Below are 18,993 nucleotides of genomic sequence, written 5' to 3'. Positions count from 1 at the left end.
GAATAGGATTACCGTACCACTTTGGTGTGGATCTTACTCTGGTAGACCTACGAGGTTCAGTAGACACTTGATCTGAAGTTTCATGATCAATATCATTAGCTTCCTCACTAATTGGTGTATTTGTCACAGGGACTGATTTCTGTGATGAACTACTTTCCAATAAGGGAGCAGGTACAGTTACCTCATCAAGTTCTACTTTCCTCCCACTCACTTCTTTCGAGAGAAACTCCTTCTCTAGAAAGGATCCATTCTTAGCAACGAATGTCTTGCTTCGGATCTGTGATAGAAGGTGTACCCAACAGTCTCTTTTGGGTATCCTATGAAGACACATTTCTCCGATTTGGGTTCGAGCTTATCTGGTTGAAGTTTCTTCACATAAGCATCGCAACCCCAAACTTTAAGAAACGAGAACTTTGGTTTCTTGCCAAACCACAGTTCATAAGGCGTCGTCTCAACGGATTTTGATGGTGCCCTATTTAATGTGAATGCAGCCGTCTCTAAAGCATGACCCCAAAACGATAGCGGTAAATCAGTAAGAGACATCATAGATCGCACCATATCAAGTAAAGTACGATTACGACGTTCGGACACACCATTTCTTTGTGGTGTTCCAGGTGGCGTGAGTTGCAAAATTATTCCGCATTGTTTCAAATGTAGACCAAACTCGTAACTCAAATATTCTCCTCCATGATCAGATCACAGAAACTTTATTTTCTTGTTACGATAATTTTCCACTTCACTCTGAAATTCTTTGAACTTTTCAAATGTTTCAGACTTGTGTTACATTAAGTAGATATACCCATATCTGCTCAAATCATCTGTGAAGGTGAGAAAATAACGATATCCGCCACGAGCTTCAACATTCATCGGACCACATACATCTGTATGTATGATTTCCAACAAATCTGTTGCTCTCTCCATAGTACCGGAGAACGGTGTTTTAGTCATCTTGCCCATGAGGCACGGTTCGCAAGTACCAAGTGATTCATAATCAAGTGATTCCAAAAGTCCATCAGTATGGAGTTTCTTCATGCGCTTTACACCGATATGACCTAAACGGCAGTGCCACAAATAAGTTGCACTATCATTATCAACTCTGCATCTTTTGGCTTCAACATTATGAATATGTGTATCACTACTATCGAGATTCAATAAAAATAGACCACTCTTCAAGGGTGCATGACCATAAAAGATATTACTCATATAAATAGAACAACCATTATTCTCGGATTTAAATGAATAACCGTCTCTCATCAAACAAGATCCAGATATAATGTTCATGCTCAACGCTGGCACCAAATAACAATTATTCAGGTCTAAAACTAATCTCGAAGGTAGATGTAGAGGTAGCGTGCCGACCGCGATCACATCAACTTTGGAACCGTTTCCCATGCGCATCGTCACCTCGTCCTTGGCCAGTGCTCGCTTATTCCGTAGTCCCTGTTTCGAGTTGCAAATATTAGCAACGGAACCAGTATCAAATACCCAGGTGCTACTACGAGCTCTAGTTAGGTACACATCAATAACATGTATATCACATATACCTTTGTTCACTTTGCCATCCTTCTTATCCGCCAAATACTTGGGGCAGTTCCACTTCCAGTGACCAGTCTACTTGCAATAGAAGCACTCAGTTTCAGGCTTAGGTCCAGACTTGGGTTTCTTCTCTTGAGCAGCAACTTGCTTGCTGTTCTTCTTGAAGTTCCCCTTCTTCTTCCCTTTGCCCTTTTTCTTGAAACTAGTGGTCTTGTTGACCATCAACACTTGATGCTCCTTCTTGGTTTCTACCTCCGCAGCCTTTAGCATTGCGAAGAGCTCGGGAATTGTCTTGTTCATCCCTTGCATATTATAGTTCATCATGAAGCTCTTGTAGCTTGGTGACAGTGATTGGAGAATTCTGTCAATGACGCTATCATCCGGAAGATTAACTCCCAGTTGAATCAAGTGATTATTATACCCAGACATTTTGAGTATATGCTCACTGACAGAACTATTCTCCTCCATCTTGCAGTTGTAGAACTTATTGGAGACTTCATATCTCTTAATCCGGGCATTTGCTTGAAATATTAACTTCAACTCCTGGAACATCTCATATGCTCCATGACGTTCAAAACGTCGTTGAAGACCCGGTTCTAAGCCGTAAAGCATGGCACACTGAACTATAGAGTAGTCATCAGCTTTGCTCTGCCAGATGTTCACAACATCTGGCATTGCTCCTGCAGCAGGCCTGGCACCCAGCGGTGCTTCCAGGACGTAATTCTTCTGTGCAGCAATGAGGATAATCCTCAAGTTACGGACCCAGTCCGTGTAATTGCTACCATCATCTTTCAACTTTGCTTTCTCAAGGAACGCATTAAAATTCAACGGAACAACAACACGAGCCATCTATCTACAACAAACATAGACAAGCAAAATACTATCGGGTACTAAGTTCATGATAAATTTAAGTTCAATTAATCATATTATTTAAGAACTCCCACTTAGACAGACATCTCTCTAGTCATCTAAGTGATCACGTGATCCAAATCAACTAAACCATAACCGATCATCACGTGAGATGGAGTAGTTTTCAATGGTGAACATCTCTATGTTGATCATATCTACTATATGATTCACGCTCGACCTTTCGGTCTCCGTGTTCTGAGGCCATATCTGCATATGCTAGGCTCGTCAAGTTTAACCTGAGTATTCTGCGTGTGCAAAACTGGCTTGCACCCGTTGTAGATGGACGTAGAGCTTATCACACCCGATCATCACGTGGTGTCTGGGCACGACGAACTTTGGCAACGGTGCATACTCAGGGAGAACACTTCTTGATAATTTTTAGTGAGAGATCATCTTAAAATGCTACCGTCAATCAAAGCAAGATAAGATGCATAAAGGATAAACATCACATGCAATCAATATAAGTGATATGATATGGCCATCATCATCTTGTGCTTGTGATCTCCATCTCCGAAGCACCGTCGTGATCACCATCGTCACCGGCACGACACCTTGATCTCCATCGTAGCATCGTTGTCGTTTACGCCATCTATTGCTTCTACGACTATCGCTACCGCTTAGTGATAAAGTAAAGCAATTACAGGGTGTTTGCATTTCATACAATAAAGCGACAACCATATGGCTCCTGCCAGTTGCCGATAACTTCGGTTACAAAACATGATCATCTCATACAATAAAATATAGCATCACATCTTGGCCATATCACATCACAACATGCCCTGCAAAAACAAGTTAGACGTCCTCTACTTTGTTGTTGCAAGTTTTACGTGGCTGCTACGGGCTGAGCAAGAACCGTTCTTACCTACGCATCAAAACCACAACGATAGTTCGTCAAGTTGGTGCTATTTTAACCTTCGCAAGGACCGCGCGTAGCCACACTCGGTTCAACTAAAGTTGGAGAAACTGACACCCGCTAGTCACCTGTGTGCAAAGCACGGCGGTAAAACCAGTCTCGCGTAAGCGTACGCGTAATGTTGGTTTGGGCCGCTTCATCCAACAATACTGCCGAACCAAAGTATGACATGCTGGTAAGCAGTATGACTTGTATTGCCCACAACTCACTTGTGTTCTACTCGTGCATATAACATCAACGCATAAAACCTAGGCTCGGATGCCACTGTTGGGGAACGTAGTAATTTCAAAAAATTTCCTACGCACACGCAAGATCATGGTGATGGCATAGCAACGAGAGGGAGAGTGTTGTCTACGTACCCTCGTAGACCATTAAGCGGAAGCGTTATGACAACACGGTTGATGTAGTCGTACGTCTTCACGATTCGACCGATCCAAGCACCGAACGTACGGCACCTCCGTGTTCAACACACGTCCAACTCGATGACGTCCCCCGGGCTCTAATCCAGCGAAGCGTCGGGGATGAGTTCCGTCAGCACGACGGCATGGTGACGATGATGATGTTCTACCGGCGCAGGGCTTCGCCTAAACTCCGCGACGATATGACCAAGGTGGAATATGGTGGAGGGGGGCATCGCACACGACTAAGGAACGATCTATAGATCAACTTGTGTGTCTATGGGGTGCCCCCCTCCCCCGTATATAAAGGGGGAGAGGAGGAGGGGGCCGGCCAAGAGGGGAGGCGCGCCCTAGGGGGGGCAAACCTACTCCAAGTAGGTTTGGCCCCCCTTTCCTATTAGGAGTAGGAGAGGGGAGGGAAGAAGGAAAGGGGGGCGGCCCCCCTCCCAATTCGGATTGGGCTTGGAGGGGGGGGCGCCCCCTCCTTTGCTCCTTCTCCCTCCTTTCCACTAAGGCCCAATGAGGCCCATATACTTATCGGGGGGTTCCGGTAACCTCCCGGAACTCCGGTATAGTCCCAATCTCATCCGGAACCTTTCCGGTGTCCAAATATATCCGTCCAATATATCAATCTTTATGTCTTGACCATTTCGAGACTCCTCGTCATGTCCGTGATCACATCCGGGACTCCGAACAAGCTTCGGTACATCAAAACTTATAAACTCGTAATAAAACTGTCATCGTAACGTTAAGCGTGCGGACCCTATGGGTTCGAGAACTATGTAGACATGACCTAGAACTATTCTCGATCAATAACCAATAGTGGAACCTGGATGTTCATATTGGTTCCTACATATTCTACGAAGATCTTTATCGGTCAAACCGCATAACAACATACGTTGTTCCCTTTGTTATCGGTATGTTACTTTCCCGAGATTCGATCATCGGTATCTAATACCTAGTTCAATCTCATTACCGGCAAGTCTCTTTACTCGTTCCGTAATACATCATTTCATAACTAACTCATTACTTACAATGCTTGCAAGGCTTAGGTGATGAGTATTACCGAGAAGGCCCAGAGATACCTCTCCGACAATCGGAGTGACAAAACCTAATCTCGAATTATGCCAACTCAACATGTACCTTTGGAGACACCTGTAGAGCACCTTTATAATCACCCAGTTACGTTGTGACGTTTGGTAGCACACAAAGTGTTCCTCCGATAAACGGGAGTTGCACAATCTCATAGTTTGCAGGAACTTTGTATAAGTCATGAAGAAAGCAATAGCAACATACTAAACGATCAAGTGCTAAGCTAAAGGAATGGGTCAAGTCAATCACATCATTCTCCTAATGATGTGATCCCATCAATCAAATGACAACACATGCCTTATGGTTAGGAAACATAACCATCTTTGATCAATGAGCTAGTCAAGTAGAGGCATACTAGTGACACTATGTTTGTCTATGTATTCACACATGTATCATGTTTCCGGTTAATACAATTCTAGCATGAATAATAAAAATTTATCATGATATGAGGAAATAAACAATAACTTTATTATTGCCTCCAGGGCGTATTTCCTTCAGCTGCTCGGCTTCATTGTTTCCAATAGAGGAATTGAGGCGAATCCGGCAAAAATTCGAGCTTTGTCGCAGTTGGCTATCCCAACAAACCTCAAGCATATCCAGAAACTAGCTGGATGCATGGCCGCCTTAAGCCGCTTTATCTCCCGGTTAGGAGAAAAGGCATTACCTCTTTACCGCCTTCTTCGGCGCACCGAACACTTCGTGTGGACGGATGCAGCCGCGGCCAGACTGGATGAAATAAAGACCTTGTTGGCCAGTAATCCAGTCCTAACAAAACCAAATATTGGCGAACCTATGCTGCTGTACATAGCTGCAACACATCAAGTTGTACGCGCAGTGCTCGTCGTCGAACGAGAGGCTGACGAATACAAATTTCCGCTCCAAAAGCCGGTATATTACGTATCCACGGTCCTCACCCCATGAAAATCCCGATACCCACACTATCAAAAGATAGCATACACAGTCTTCATGGCATCCCGGAAGCTACGACACTACTTTCATGAGTGTTCGATTATGGTGGCCTCCGAAGTACCACTCAACGACATAATAAATAACCGCGACGCTACGGGCCGGATTGCTAAATGGGCCATCGAGCTCCTTCCGTTCGACATAACATACAAGCCACGACGGGCCATCAAGTCGCAAGTACTGGCTGCCTTTGTCGCCGAATGGACAGAAGCCGAACTCCCTAAAGAGTACAGTGCGTACTATAACTGGATCATGCACTTCGACGGCTCTAAAATGCTGGCCGGATTGGGAGCAGGTGTAGTCCCGACGTCTCCCACCGGAGACACGGTCCAATACGTACTCCAAATATTATACACAGACTCCAACAATGCGGCCGAATACGAGGCTCTGTTGCACGGTCTTCGGATGGCAGTCTCTATGGGCATTCAACGCCTGGAGGTGCACGGGAATTCAAACCTCGCAATATCACAAATAAACGGAGACTTTGATGCCAAGGATCCTAAAATGGCGTCCTACCGTAATGCCGTCCTCAAAATGTCAGCTCGGTTCGAGGGGCTCGAATTCCACCATGTGGCTCGAGAAAACAATCAAGCGGTGGATATCCTCGCCCGCATCGGTGCTAAACGCGACCCTGTCCCACCTAACATATTCCTGGAAAGGCTGTTCAAGCCATCCGTGGTATGGGAAGGGGAGTCCGGCAACACTAGCACGGATCCGAATACACCCCTGGATTCCGAACCATTAGACATAATCGGAGGCTCCGCCACCGAAATAACATCTTCGGCCCACGAAATCATGGCTGTAATCTCCTCGTGGACTTAGCCTTTCTTGGCCTACCTAAATAGGCAGGAGCTCCCCAAGGACCAAAATGAAGCACGTTGCATCTTGTGGCGTTCTAAAGCTTAGAAAGTCCATGAAGGGGAACTCTATAAGAAAGTGCGACCGGAGTGCTCCAAAGGTGCATCTCCGAAGAGGAAGGGCGGCAGCTCTTGGCTGAAATCCATGCCGGACTGGGCGGGTACCACGCCGCGGCTCGAGCGCTAGTCAGCAAGGCCTTCCGTACAGGCTTTTATTGGCCGACAGTCCGAGCAGATGCACATGACCTTGTCCAACACTGCGTCGGTTGCCAGCTCTTTGCCAATCAGAGTCATATACCCCCTACCGCTCTCCAAACAATCCCCATCACTTGGCCCTTCGCGGTCTGGGGGCTGGATATGGTCAGACCCCTTAAAGGGGGAAGCCATAAGAAAAAATACTTATTGGTCATGGTGGACAAGTTCACCAAATGGATAGAAGCTAAACCAGTCAAAACGGCCGAATCCGGACCAGTGATAGACTTCATATCCGGGTTGTACACCGATACGGCGTCCCCCACAGCATCATCACTGATAATGGCTCAAACTTCACAGCCGATGAAGTGAAAACTTGGTGCGGCAACATGGGCATTAAGCTCGATTATGCCTCCGTCTACCATCCCCAAACAAACGGCCAGGTCGAACGTGCAAACGGTCTCATCATGAGCGGCATCAAATCCAGACTAGTGCGATCCTTGATAGAATCAGACACGCACTGGGTCGAGGAGCTCGACTCCGTACTCTGGGGGCTACGGACCACGCTGAATTGCACCACCGGATATACACCATTTTTCATGCTGTACGACGCGGAAGCGGTACTACCCTGCGACATAATACATGATTCGCCTCGCGTACGCATGTACGAAGAGAAGGAAGCCGAGTTGGATCGGCAATATAACTTAGATGTCCTGGAGGAGGAGCGCGATGTCGCAAAAGCCCGTTCCGCATTCTATCAGCAGCAGGCTCGACGATACCAAAACAGAGAAGTGCGGGCCAAAACTTATAATATTGGCGAACTCGTTCTACGCCTACTAGAGAAGAAGGACAAGCTCAAACCTAAGTGGGAGGGTCCCTTCGTCATTGATAAAGTTCTCACCGGAGGAGCGTACCGCTTACGTAATGCATCCGATAACAGACTCGAGCCGAACCCATGGAACGCGGCCAGACTTCGGAGATTCTACGCCTAGCGCCGTACTCAGTGTTCGTCTCCTTACCCCCTCCTTTTTAATTATGTTCCCTCCTTTTTCCTTTCTCGACCTTTTTCCTCTTCACACAAAGTACTCAATACAGTACGGACGCCCGGATCACTTCGGCCACACTATGTGTGTAAGCCATACCTGGGGCTTCCTAACCGGAAGCTAAATATAATTACTTTAATGGCTTTTTGCGCATCACATATGCGTTCTTCTTCCATATGTGCCTTTTCTTCACCATTATATGCATCGATATGACTTAAGATGTGGCCATGCTGGGTTGCCTGGCTCTTGTGTTTATGCCCTACGTTCCCGTTAGTTCGGCTAGGGCATAAGGGGAGCACCTCTGCGATTGTTACTGCCGGTTCAGCCGGATGTGTACCTCAGACTGGGTGAAGCCGAAAGCTAGCGTTCTTAAGGGAATATTCGGTCGGTGAGCAAAAGATGTTCCTTTCGTTTATTACAACGTAAATCCCCAGAAGTTTTGTATCCTGCGCATTTGTTTGCAGTCCGGACATGTACATCATTGCATGCGTACCCAGGGAAAGGAGCCCCTAACGGAACTATTCTCCCTGGAAGATGTTTCTTACTATCCATGTAATATAACATAACTAGTTGGGTACTTGTCTGTTCAAGCACTTATGACCCCTACGCCTGGTTTCCACGCATACCCCGGTTCTGCATAACTGAGCGGGTATTCGGATACACCCCGGACTGTCGGATCCGGTGGCTGAAGCGAAAAGGTCCGCCATGACAAATGATTTTAATCCGGCTAGGGACTACTTATGCCCATTGAATTACACAGTCACTTGGACTGACTATATTCCTCCTCTATACCATCCAACAGGCTATCTAGATTACAATCCTATTGGGAATACTCTGCGGCTAACGCTATCTGGTCAAACACCAGACTCACGGGAATTTCTTGCCCATCTGGCCCCGCCGGTCCGACTTCGGCCATATAGTTCGGGTCAAGCTTGGTGTAGCGCGTCTTCACCATAGCCCAGGCTTCTCTTGCACCTTGTCGGCAGGCTGACATCTTCCACAATCGGAAGCGCCGCCGTGCTCCTTGGAGCATATCCACGAGCTCCCCCATGCCCTTCGGCAGGAAGCTTGATGGCCACAAGGCCTGAGCAATGCCCTGCATCACCTGGAGCTCGCTCGTGCAACTGTGGGAGGTCTTGCAGCAAATCGCCTGCAGACACGGACATCTCCTCTTCAGGGCGGCCCGTCAACATACATACAAATAAAAATTCTTTCAATATGCTTCCTCGCCGAGCTGTACTACAGTTCGTCTAGGCAATTACCATAAATGCCGCGACAAAGCCTTTTGTTCTCCTTCACGGAGTCCGCCAGCTGAGCGCGAACATCTTTTAATTCGACATCCAGCCGGACATTGGCATCTTGAAGATTGTTCTTCTCCTGCCTAACTTGCGTAAGAACACGCTCGCCAGCTTTTAGCTGCCTTTGGAGATGCGACTCGTTATCTCTTACGACCTCCGGATTCACCCCGGGATTGTCTGCAGAATTTTCTGTTAGACTTATCATACAAGCCACTTACTAACTGGTACATCTCCGTACAATTGAGACAAATGTTACCAGATGAGGCCTTCTGGGATTCCTCTAACTTGGCAACCGTGGCCCTCAGCTGGGTCTTGCACTCCTCCAACTCTCGAGACAATTGCTCATTCGTATCTACAAGTACCTGTGCATAAATTGATCCTTAAAACAGTTGTTCCAACCGTTTTAAGTCTCAGGGGCTACTGCTATACATGCTTATCAAATTTTCTTACCCGTATATCTTTGGCATACTAGTTTGTCGCTCGGGCAAGCCCGCCTTGAGCATCTCGAATGTATGCGTCTTCCGAATTGAAATCATTAAATGCCTCTTCGGAAAAGATGTTGTTGCGAAGTACGGCCCGTCAGCGCCGGTGATTCATGGCGCCCTCTACTTCGGAATTCATGGCGGAGAGCATATCTGCATCCTTTGTCGGAGGACAATGCGGCATCGGCCCCGCGTCCGCCTCCTCTCTCGAGGCCGGTTCTGGAATCCGGCTGGTGGAGGCGTGATTGACAGGATCTCCGGATATAGTCCGGCTATTCCTCTTTCTGCGAGGACACGAAGGACGTTGTTACATTTCAAACACAATTATCACAGAGCAGGTTTTTACCATACCTCTGTAGTGGCGTTTCGGCCCTAACCGCCTTCCTCTTAAGCCTGCCCAACGCGGACACCCTTTGCCGACGAGTCCCCAGGGGCTCGGCGCCACGCTCTAACCGACGTCTCTACAAAAATACGACACTTCAGGTGTAAGACATGGCATCAGAAAGGAGTCCTCTTCGGAGGATAGGGTTTTTCGGCTTGACTTACACGCGAAGTAGGTAGCAGTCCGGGATAGTCGGCGATAATAGCCACTGAGGCACCATCGCAGCTCGCCTGATAAAATATCCCGTTGACGAGCTCCACAGTAATATTCAGATCTTCTTCGAGTCGTGGATCAAAGGCCTTCCGGGGTCCTCTAGCTGTGGGGAGGGGCTGGAGATTCCTTCTACGGTCCTCCTCAGTTCCTGCTCAAAAATATCAAGGTAAATAATCTTGACGAAGAACGCCAGAATGAGTGAAGCAGGGGAAAGAGTGGCGACTTACCCAGCTTGGGGGGTTGTACATAGAAAACCCATCACACGGTTTAATGTGAAGGAATTCTTCTTCTTCTTCTCCTTTATACAGATCGGACAATATCCTCGCCAGAGCAGTGGTGGAGTCCGGACCCTTACGGCCACAGCAGATGGCATCATCTTCCCCGTTGTAGTGCCACATGGGCTTCCCCCGATATTGAAGCTGATGCACTCCCCGCATTATGCATATTGCCATAACCTCGACTATCGTCATCCCGGATTTGGCCAGTAACTTTATCCTGTTCATCAGGAAGTGTATTTCTCTGGTATCCTCCTCTTGGGGGCCACGAGGGCGCCAGCTTTGACGTGCCTTCGGCGGAGCATTACTGAACTTAGGGAGACCTGTCCGGACTGGATCCGGAAGGGGAACATCGTCGACATAAAACCACTCCGAAGGCCAGTTCAACGGTGCCTTCTTGGGAGTATCGGATAGGTATCCGGTCTCGGCGATGCGCCATACTTCGGCTCCGCCCACTTGACATAGGGATTCCCCCTGGTTGCGAGGGACAAGGCAGAACAACTTCTTCCATAACTCAAAGTGAGCCTCGCAGCCTAGAAATAGCTCACAAAGGGCAATGTATCCTGCTATATGCAGCACGGAGGCAGGGGTGAAGTTGTGCAACTGGAGGCCGTAGAACTCCAAGAGCCCGCGAAGAAATGGGTGGATAGGAAACTCGACGCCCCTTAGCAGATGCGGGATGAGACATATTTGCTCTTCTGGGGATGGATTAGGAGATCCCTCCGCTTGCTCCCCGCCATTATAGGTGGCAAGTCCGGCTCGGACAGGGACCATGAACGCCGGTGGGAGAAACCCTTGGGTCTGTAACTCTATCAAACGGCTGTGAGGAATTGAACACTCTTCCCAGTCACCCCGCTTGGAGCAAGGGGAGCGAGAAGAAGAGCTGCGGCGACCGGCCATGTTGGAATGGTTTTTCCGGAGCACTCCGTTGGATGATTGCTCGGGGAAGAGGGTGAGGCTTGGATCTGAGAATCCCCGTCTCTTCAAATAGACGGTTAGCCTGCCGGACCGGGGGTGGCAAATGCAAAAATGCCTCGGCTCCTCGTATTCGCTCGACATGTGGAGATGGTCATTATTGAGGCACAAAAGCCGAGGAGTACAACATTGATGGGAAGCCGGACACTGTTCGTTGCAACAGGTACTTTGGAGTCTTCGGAGATGGAACCCGCCTTGCAATGCCGAAGACAAAACTGCGCGCCGGACTCATCGTCATTGAAGCCTGGTTCAGGGGCTACTGAGGGAGTCCTGGATTAGGGGGTATCCGGACAGCCGGACTATATGCTTTGGCCGGACTGTTGGACCGTGAAGATACAAGACTCAGGACTTCGTCCCGTGTCCGGATGGGACTCTCCTTTGCGTGGAAGACAAGCTTGGTGATCCGGATATTGTATTTCCTTCTTTGTAACCGACTCCGTGTAAACCCTAGCCCCCTCCGGTGTCTATATAAACTGGAGGGTTTAGTCCTTAGAGGGACGATCACAATCATAATCATCATAGGCTAGCTTCTAGGGTTTAGCCTCTATGATCTCGTGGTAGATCAACTCTTGTACTACTCATATCATCAATATCAATCAAGCAGGAAGTAGGGTTTTTACCTCCATCGAGAGGGCCCGAACTTGGGTAAACATTGTGTCCCTTGCCTCCTGTTACCATCAGCCTTATACGCACAGATCAGGATCCCATACCCGAGATCCACCGGTTTTGACACCGACAGGGCCACCGCCCCAGCATCCGCGCGCACCAGATCCGTCGTTGTCTCGAGCAGGAGAAGCCACATGACAGGACGCCGCCGACGGAGCCCAGCCTCAGCGACAGCCACCGCGCGCCACCACATCACCTCGCCTGGCCGGTTCAAGCCGGCCCGCCGCAGCCGCCACGAAGCCGCCGAGACGCCCTCCCGCCAGATCTGAGTGCTCGCCTCTCAAGGAGATGCCCCGCCGCCACCCTCCCTGGAACCTGCCCAGGCTTGGCCGGCGTGCTCCTCAGGCGGTGGCAAGGTGAGGGAGAGGACGAGGGTGGGAGGTGCCGGCGCCGGTGGAGTTCCCCCCGTGTCGCCAGAGAGGGGCGACGCGGGGGTGGGGCAAATTTCAGAGCGAGGTAAAACCCTACATTGTTTCTCATACATGGGCTTCTGAGATGAGAGTGAATTTTTGGAACCCGGATGTATTGGAGCTTGGAGGATCTGGAGGACCTTATTTTAAATACTTTGAAAATCACATTTAAGGTTTCAAAAAATTCTGAAAAAAATTCTACGTGATCATATGGATGTATATTACACATGTGTAAAGTTTGGTGATGAAATAAGTAAATATGCGACCTATACAAAAATGGCAAAATGGTGATTTCCAAACAGTGAATAATGCATGCACTCTTCGTCTTTCCAAAATCACGATTTTGTCATTTTTGTGTAACTCACATAGTTCTTATTTCAGCATCAGGATTTACACATATGTAATATACATTCATATAAACATATTGACTTTTTTGCAGAATTTCTTGAAACTTCAAAATAGCATTTTGGCATAGTTTAAAAAATAGGGCTCCAATGCACCCGGGTTCCAAAGTGACCTTTTGTTTTGAGACATCTTACATTATTTTTAAAATCACCGTTACACAACTGAACCTAATTAAGTGCGAGACCACTTATTAATGCCGCAACATGTATACTATGAACCAAAATTAGATTTTCAAAGCAAAAGGCCATACAAGCCGAAAAATTTAGATTTTTGAAAAAATTGAGAAAGGAAAAGTACTACTAGCGTGTCATGCTGCTTAAGCCAGTAACACAAAAACTGGTAACATCAAATGTCCTCGGATGCATCCGAATATCGAAATGAGAATGTATTGACATTGCGATTCAGTGTTTCTCCCTTTTTTTTTTATCTTTGATCGAATTCATTCAAAGAGGTCCAATTCAGACACCCACACCCATGAGAAATTTAAGAGCGAGACTTCTCAAGCCAAAGACGAATGAAAGTGTTAGGCTAGTCATAATGAGGAGTAACTTATACTAGTGTCATGCATATAGTGCAAAGTAACATAATAGTAGTGTCATAGAGGACTTCATTAATTAGCTTGTAGACTCCTCTTGTCTTGAAAAACGCTATGTTACAGTAACATATTATGTTACCACTTCTCATTAACTACATGCCATATAAGCAAAAAAAATTCGGAGTACACTATGTTACTTGCTAATTACTTCCACTGTGACTAGCCTTACAGTCCTACCACAATTATTTACTCCCAACTTTGAAGTGTGATTCAAACTCGAAAACCACCAAAACCCATCTTCCCTTTCTCACCCTGTGTCACTACCACTTCACTCCACTCAATCCCCAAAATGGGGACGCTGCTTCCGTGTCACCCTACCCTTACCCTCCTCCCCCTCCTCTTCGCCGCCGCCATCGTCGGCGTGCGTTGCGCGCCGGTGTACAGGCCGGAGTACCTGGTGGACGGGAACCAGCTGGTAAACATGCAGTACCACATGGGCCCCGTCGTGTCAGGCGCGCCGACCAACCTGTTCCTCATCTGGTACGGCCGGTGGGAGGCCCCGGCGCAGGCTGTGCTCCGCGACTTCCTCGCCTCCCTCTCCGCTCCGGCGCCGTTCCCCGCCGTCTCCGACTGGTGGGCCCGCACGCCGCGGCTCTACACGGACCAATCCGGCGCCAATGTCACCGCCACATTCGCCATCGCCGGGGAGCACTCCGACGCCGGGTACTCCCACGGCGCCTCCCTGAAGCGGATCGACATGCAGTCCATCATCCGCACCGCCGTGGTCGCGTACCCGGACCCTCTGCCGCTCGACCCGTACAACGGCGTGTACCTGGTGCTCTCCTCACCGGACGTGCAGGTGGAGGAGTTCTGCCGCGCCATGTGCGGCTTCCACTACTTCACCTTCGCGTCCGTGGTCGGGGTCACCGTCCCGTACGCGTGGGTCGGGAACAGCGGCTCGCAGTGCCCAGGGAGGTGTGCGTATCCGTTCGCCGCGCCGGAGTACGGCGCCAGCGGGCAGGGGGTGCTGCGGCCGCCGAACGGCGACCCCGGGGTGGACGGGATGGTGATCGTGCTGGGGCACGAGCTTGCGGAGCTGGCCACCAACCCGCTGGTGAACGCGTGGTACGCCGGTGACACGCCAACGGCGCCCACGGAGATCGCCGACCTCTGTCTCGGGGTCTACGGCGACGGCGGTGGAGCAGGCGGGTTCGTCGGGAATGTCTCCCACGCAGCCGACGGCAGCTCCTACAACGTGAACGGCGTCAACGGTCGGCGGTTCCTGGTGCAGTGGCTCTGGAACCCCGTCCTCGGCGCGTGCTACGGACCCAACTCCAGCAACTGAAGCCGCTCTTCTCTTCCCCGGATCCGTGGCTTCTCTCAGTTGATGCCATTGCGCTGGATGGCGTTGCAGAGGCAGGAATGGCAAGTCCATGGATGGATGGGTACGACATGCCATGATATCCAGATACTGAATGTCTGAAATGTCATTCAGACTCGATCTGTTCCTTATTTGTTGGCCCAGGGTTTGCGATAGGTTTATGGATTTTGATAGATCTGTATCTGTGAGGACAAGATGCAAATTTTTGCAGGGAGAAAACAAATTAGGATGCGTTTGTAACGTATTTTCAGCATAAAGTATGATCAAGTTGGAGTACTGTACTGTCAGGACGTACATTTAGTTTCCAAGTTCATACTTTCGTCGTTGCTCATACGGAGTGACAAAGTGTTTCTTGCTTTTGACTTTCCTTTCATCATCGAAATCCCTGCATCTTGGTCTCCGTTTCTCGGTTTGTGGTGAACTTTTAGTGGGGGGTGATGATTCTTGTTTCTTGGTACTCCCTCCCTTCCTAAGATACTCCCAACTCGTTCGGGCCACAGGAACTTGAAATAGCGCCATGTGGGGGCGTGCCGGTGGAAAAATCAGCATGGGGGCGGCGGTTTCCCAACCGCCGCGCCAAGGCCGCCCTAGACGTCTTTTTTTGAAAACTAAACTCGGTTAAAATTCGGCCAAAACGGCATGGGGGCAGTCGGTTTCCCAACCGCGCCGCCAAGGCCGCCTTAGACGCCGTTTTTTCACAACTAAACTCGGCCGAAATTCGGCCAAACGCAACACAAATTCAGTCAAACTAGATGATTTCATTGATATTTGTAAAAAAACCGAAAACATAAATTTAAAACAAATAGCTACTACTACTATTAAAAGTAATAAATACTAAAGCCACCGCCGCCTGCCTTCTACATGCCGAACAACCTGTCATCCTGGTGTAGTCGCCGCCATCGTCATCGCTGCCGTCCTGCGTGCCGCCGTTGTCCCTGCCACACCCCTGACCAGCGTCGCCGATGCGTGGGGGATTGGACGGCCCGGGCGCCTCCTCGTCGATGTCGTCGAGGAAGAGGACGCCGCCCTCCTCGCGTCCACGGCGCCGAGCGGTGATCTCCTTGAGGGCGCGGCGCTGGCGCGCCATCTCCTCGCGGACGTAGCCCCCCGTGCCCATTTGAGGGCGGTCTCGTCGTCTGCGGCCATGGCCTCATGCTCCTTCTTCACGGGGAGCAGCCCCGGCTCGGTCTTCGGCCTGACGAGGTGGGAAGAGGAAGGAGAGGGGCCACGGCCGTCCTCGTTGATGACTAGGGCGCCGCCAGGCTCCGGCTTAACGGGGCGGAGCACCGGCGATCCGGAGGAGAGGGAGCCCGACGACGAGGAGGTCGTCGTCTTCATTTGCCGCGGCGTCCAGGAGCTGCCACGGGGGTGAGAGAACGAGGGGGGCACCGGGTACTCCAGGCGCGGCGTGTTGCCGACCTCAATGTACTCGAGGACGGCCTCGAGGGTGCGGCCGGGGACGCCCACCATTGGCGCCACCCGTCGGAGGGCGGCCGCGTGGCTTGATGCCGTTGGTGGAAGCGAGCTGCTCCTCGTGGGGCCGGTCGAAGTACGCCGTCCACAGCGTGTTGCTGTCGGGGGCGTACTTCAGCTGGTTCCGCGCCTACTCCGACAACGAGGACCGGATGCACGCGATTTTGGCGCGCCGATCAGCTCTGATGGGTGCTAGAGGCACCGGGACGCTGTCGGCACTGAGTCTCCGGGACCCCGGTGTTGGGAAACGTAGCATGCAATTTCAAAAAAAAATCTACGATCACGCAAGATCTATCTAGGAGATGCATAGCAACGAGAGGGGGAGAGTGTGTCCACGTACCCTCGTAAACCGAAAGCGGAAGCGTTAGTTAACGCAGTTGATGTAGTCGAATGTCTTCACGATCCAACCGATCCAAGTACCGAACGTACGGCACCTACGTGTGCAGCACACGTTCAGCTCGATGACGTCTCTCGAACTCTTGATCCAATAGAGGGTCGAGGGAGAGCTCCGTCAGCACGACGGCGTGGTGACAGTGTGTGATGATGTGATCCGCGCAGGGCTTCGCCTAAGCACTACGACGCTATGATCGGAGGAGTAAACTGCGGAGGGGGGCACCGCACACGGCTAAGTGAATTCTTGGTGTGTCTTTGGGGTGCCCCCGCCCCTGTATATAAAGGAGGGGAGGAGGAGGCCGGCGGCCTAGGAGGGGCGCGCCAAGGGGGGAGTCCTACTTGGACTCCTAGTCCAAGTAGGATTCGGCCCCCTTCCTTCCAACGGAGAGGGGAAAGGGGAAAGGGGGAAGGAAAGGGGGGCCGCGCCCTCACCCCTTGTCCAATTCGGTTTGGGCAGGGGGAAGGCGTGCGCCACCTCCTGTGGCAGCCTTCCCTCTCTCCACTATGGCCCATGAGTCCCATTAACTTTTCCGGGGTGTTCCCGTAACCTCCCGGTACTCCGAAAAATCCCCAATCTTCTTTGGAACCATTCCGGTGTCCGTATATAACCTTCCAATATATCAATCTTTACCTCTCGACCATTTCGAGACTCCTCTTCATGTCCGTGATCTCATCTGGGACTCCGAACAAACTTCGGTCATCAAAAACACATAGCTCATAATACAAATCATCATCGAACGTTAAGAGTGCGGACCCTACGGGTTCGAGAACTTATGTAGACATGACCGAGACACATCTCCGATCAATAACTAATAGCGGAACCTGGATGCTCATATTGGATCCTACATATTCTACGAAGATCTTTATTGGTCAAACCGCAAAACAACATACGTTGTTCCCTTTGTCATCGGTATGTGAGGGAGTCCTGGACTAGGGGGTGTCCGGACAGCCGGACTATCATCGTCCGCCGGACTCCAAGACTACGAAGATACAAGATTGAAGACTCCGTCCCGTGTCCGGATGGGACTTTCCTTGGCGTGGAAGGCAAGCTTGGCAATATGGATATGTAGATCTCCTACCATTGTAACCGACTCTGTGTAACCCTAGCCCTCTCCGGTGTCTATATAAACCGGAGGGCTTTAGTCCGTAGGACATAACCTCCATTACAACAATCATACCATAGGCTAGCTTCTAGGGTTTAGCCTCCTTGATCTCGTGGTAGATCCACTCTTGTAATACACATCATCAATATTAATCAAGCAGGACGTAGGGTTTTACCTCCATCAAGAGGGCCCGAACCTGGGTAAAACATCGTGTCCCTTGTCTCCTGTTACCATCTGCCTAGACGCACAGTTCGGGACCCCCTACCCGAGATCCGCCGGTTTTGACACCGACATTGGTGCTTTCATTGAGAGTTCCTCTGTGTCATCACCGATAGGCTCGACGGCTTCTTCAATCAACAACGCCGTCCAGGGTGAGACTTTTCTCCCCGCACAGATCTTCGTATTCGGCGGCTTCGCACTGCGGGCTGAAAGTGCGTTATATCGACTAGAGGGGGGGTGAATAGGCGATTTTTATGAATTCTTCACCGAGGAATTTGCTGGTGAGGAAATTCCTTAGCGAAGAACTACTTGCAGCAGAATAAGTACTCAGAAGTAAACATAACAGGATATAAACATAGTTATCATGATGAAATGAAGACTAGCACAGAGTACAGAAAGCGTAAACACAGGATAACAAGATGAAGACAAACAGACTGAAGAAATTGAACTAAGGAATTTGTGAAAGTCTTCAGTCAAAGTCTTCAAGCACAGATATGAACAACATACAACACAGTAATGAGGAAATGAAAGAGTTGAGGAAATAGAACCAGTTAGTTGGTGAAGACAATGATTGGGTAAACCAGTTCCAACTGCTGTCTCAGTTGTACGTCTGGTTGGAGCGACTGAGTATTTAAACTCGAGGACACACAGTCCCGGACACCCAGTCTCCGAGCCGCAACTCAGGACACCCAGTCCTCACCGTATTCTCCTTGAACTAAGACCACGCAGGCCTCGTCCAATCACTCGTGGTAAGTCTTCAGGTGACTTCCAAACCTTCACAGACTTGGTCACTCGGCGATCCACAATTCCTCTTGGATGCTCTAGACCTTGACGCCTAACCGTCTGGAAGAAGCACAGTCTTCAAAGGTAACAAGCG

At 49.8% G+C, this 18,993-nt stretch overlaps 1 protein-coding gene across 1 annotated transcript; it reads left to right on the top strand.

Annotated features, from left to right (window-relative positions):
* Positions 1–13,838: 13,838 nt before the first annotated feature.
* On the top strand, positions 13,839–15,280 carry LOC123044594 (protein EXORDIUM-like 5). Its single transcript, XM_044467381.1, has one exon. It carries the CDS (start codon positions 13,897–13,899, stop codon positions 14,890–14,892), a length of 996 nt encoding a protein of 331 aa, XP_044323316.1. The 5' UTR covers positions 13,839–13,896; the 3' UTR covers positions 14,893–15,280.
* Positions 15,281–18,993: the final 3,713 nt, after the last annotated feature.

The sequence above is a fragment of the Triticum aestivum genome, chromosome 2B (genome assembly GCF_018294505.1).
Source record: "Triticum aestivum cultivar Chinese Spring chromosome 2B, IWGSC CS RefSeq v2.1, whole genome shotgun sequence".
Classification (NCBI taxonomy): Eukaryota; Viridiplantae; Streptophyta; class Magnoliopsida; order Poales; family Poaceae; genus Triticum; species Triticum aestivum.
Note: the sequence above shows the minus strand (reverse complement) of the source record. Positions and strands in the feature narration are given on the sequence as shown.

Bases quoted from the DNA above. Each gene is read 5' to 3' on its own strand.
- LOC123044594 (XM_044467381.1), top strand. From the start codon at position 13,897: ATGGGGACGCTGCTTCCGTGTCACCCTACCCTTACCCTCCTCCCCCTC.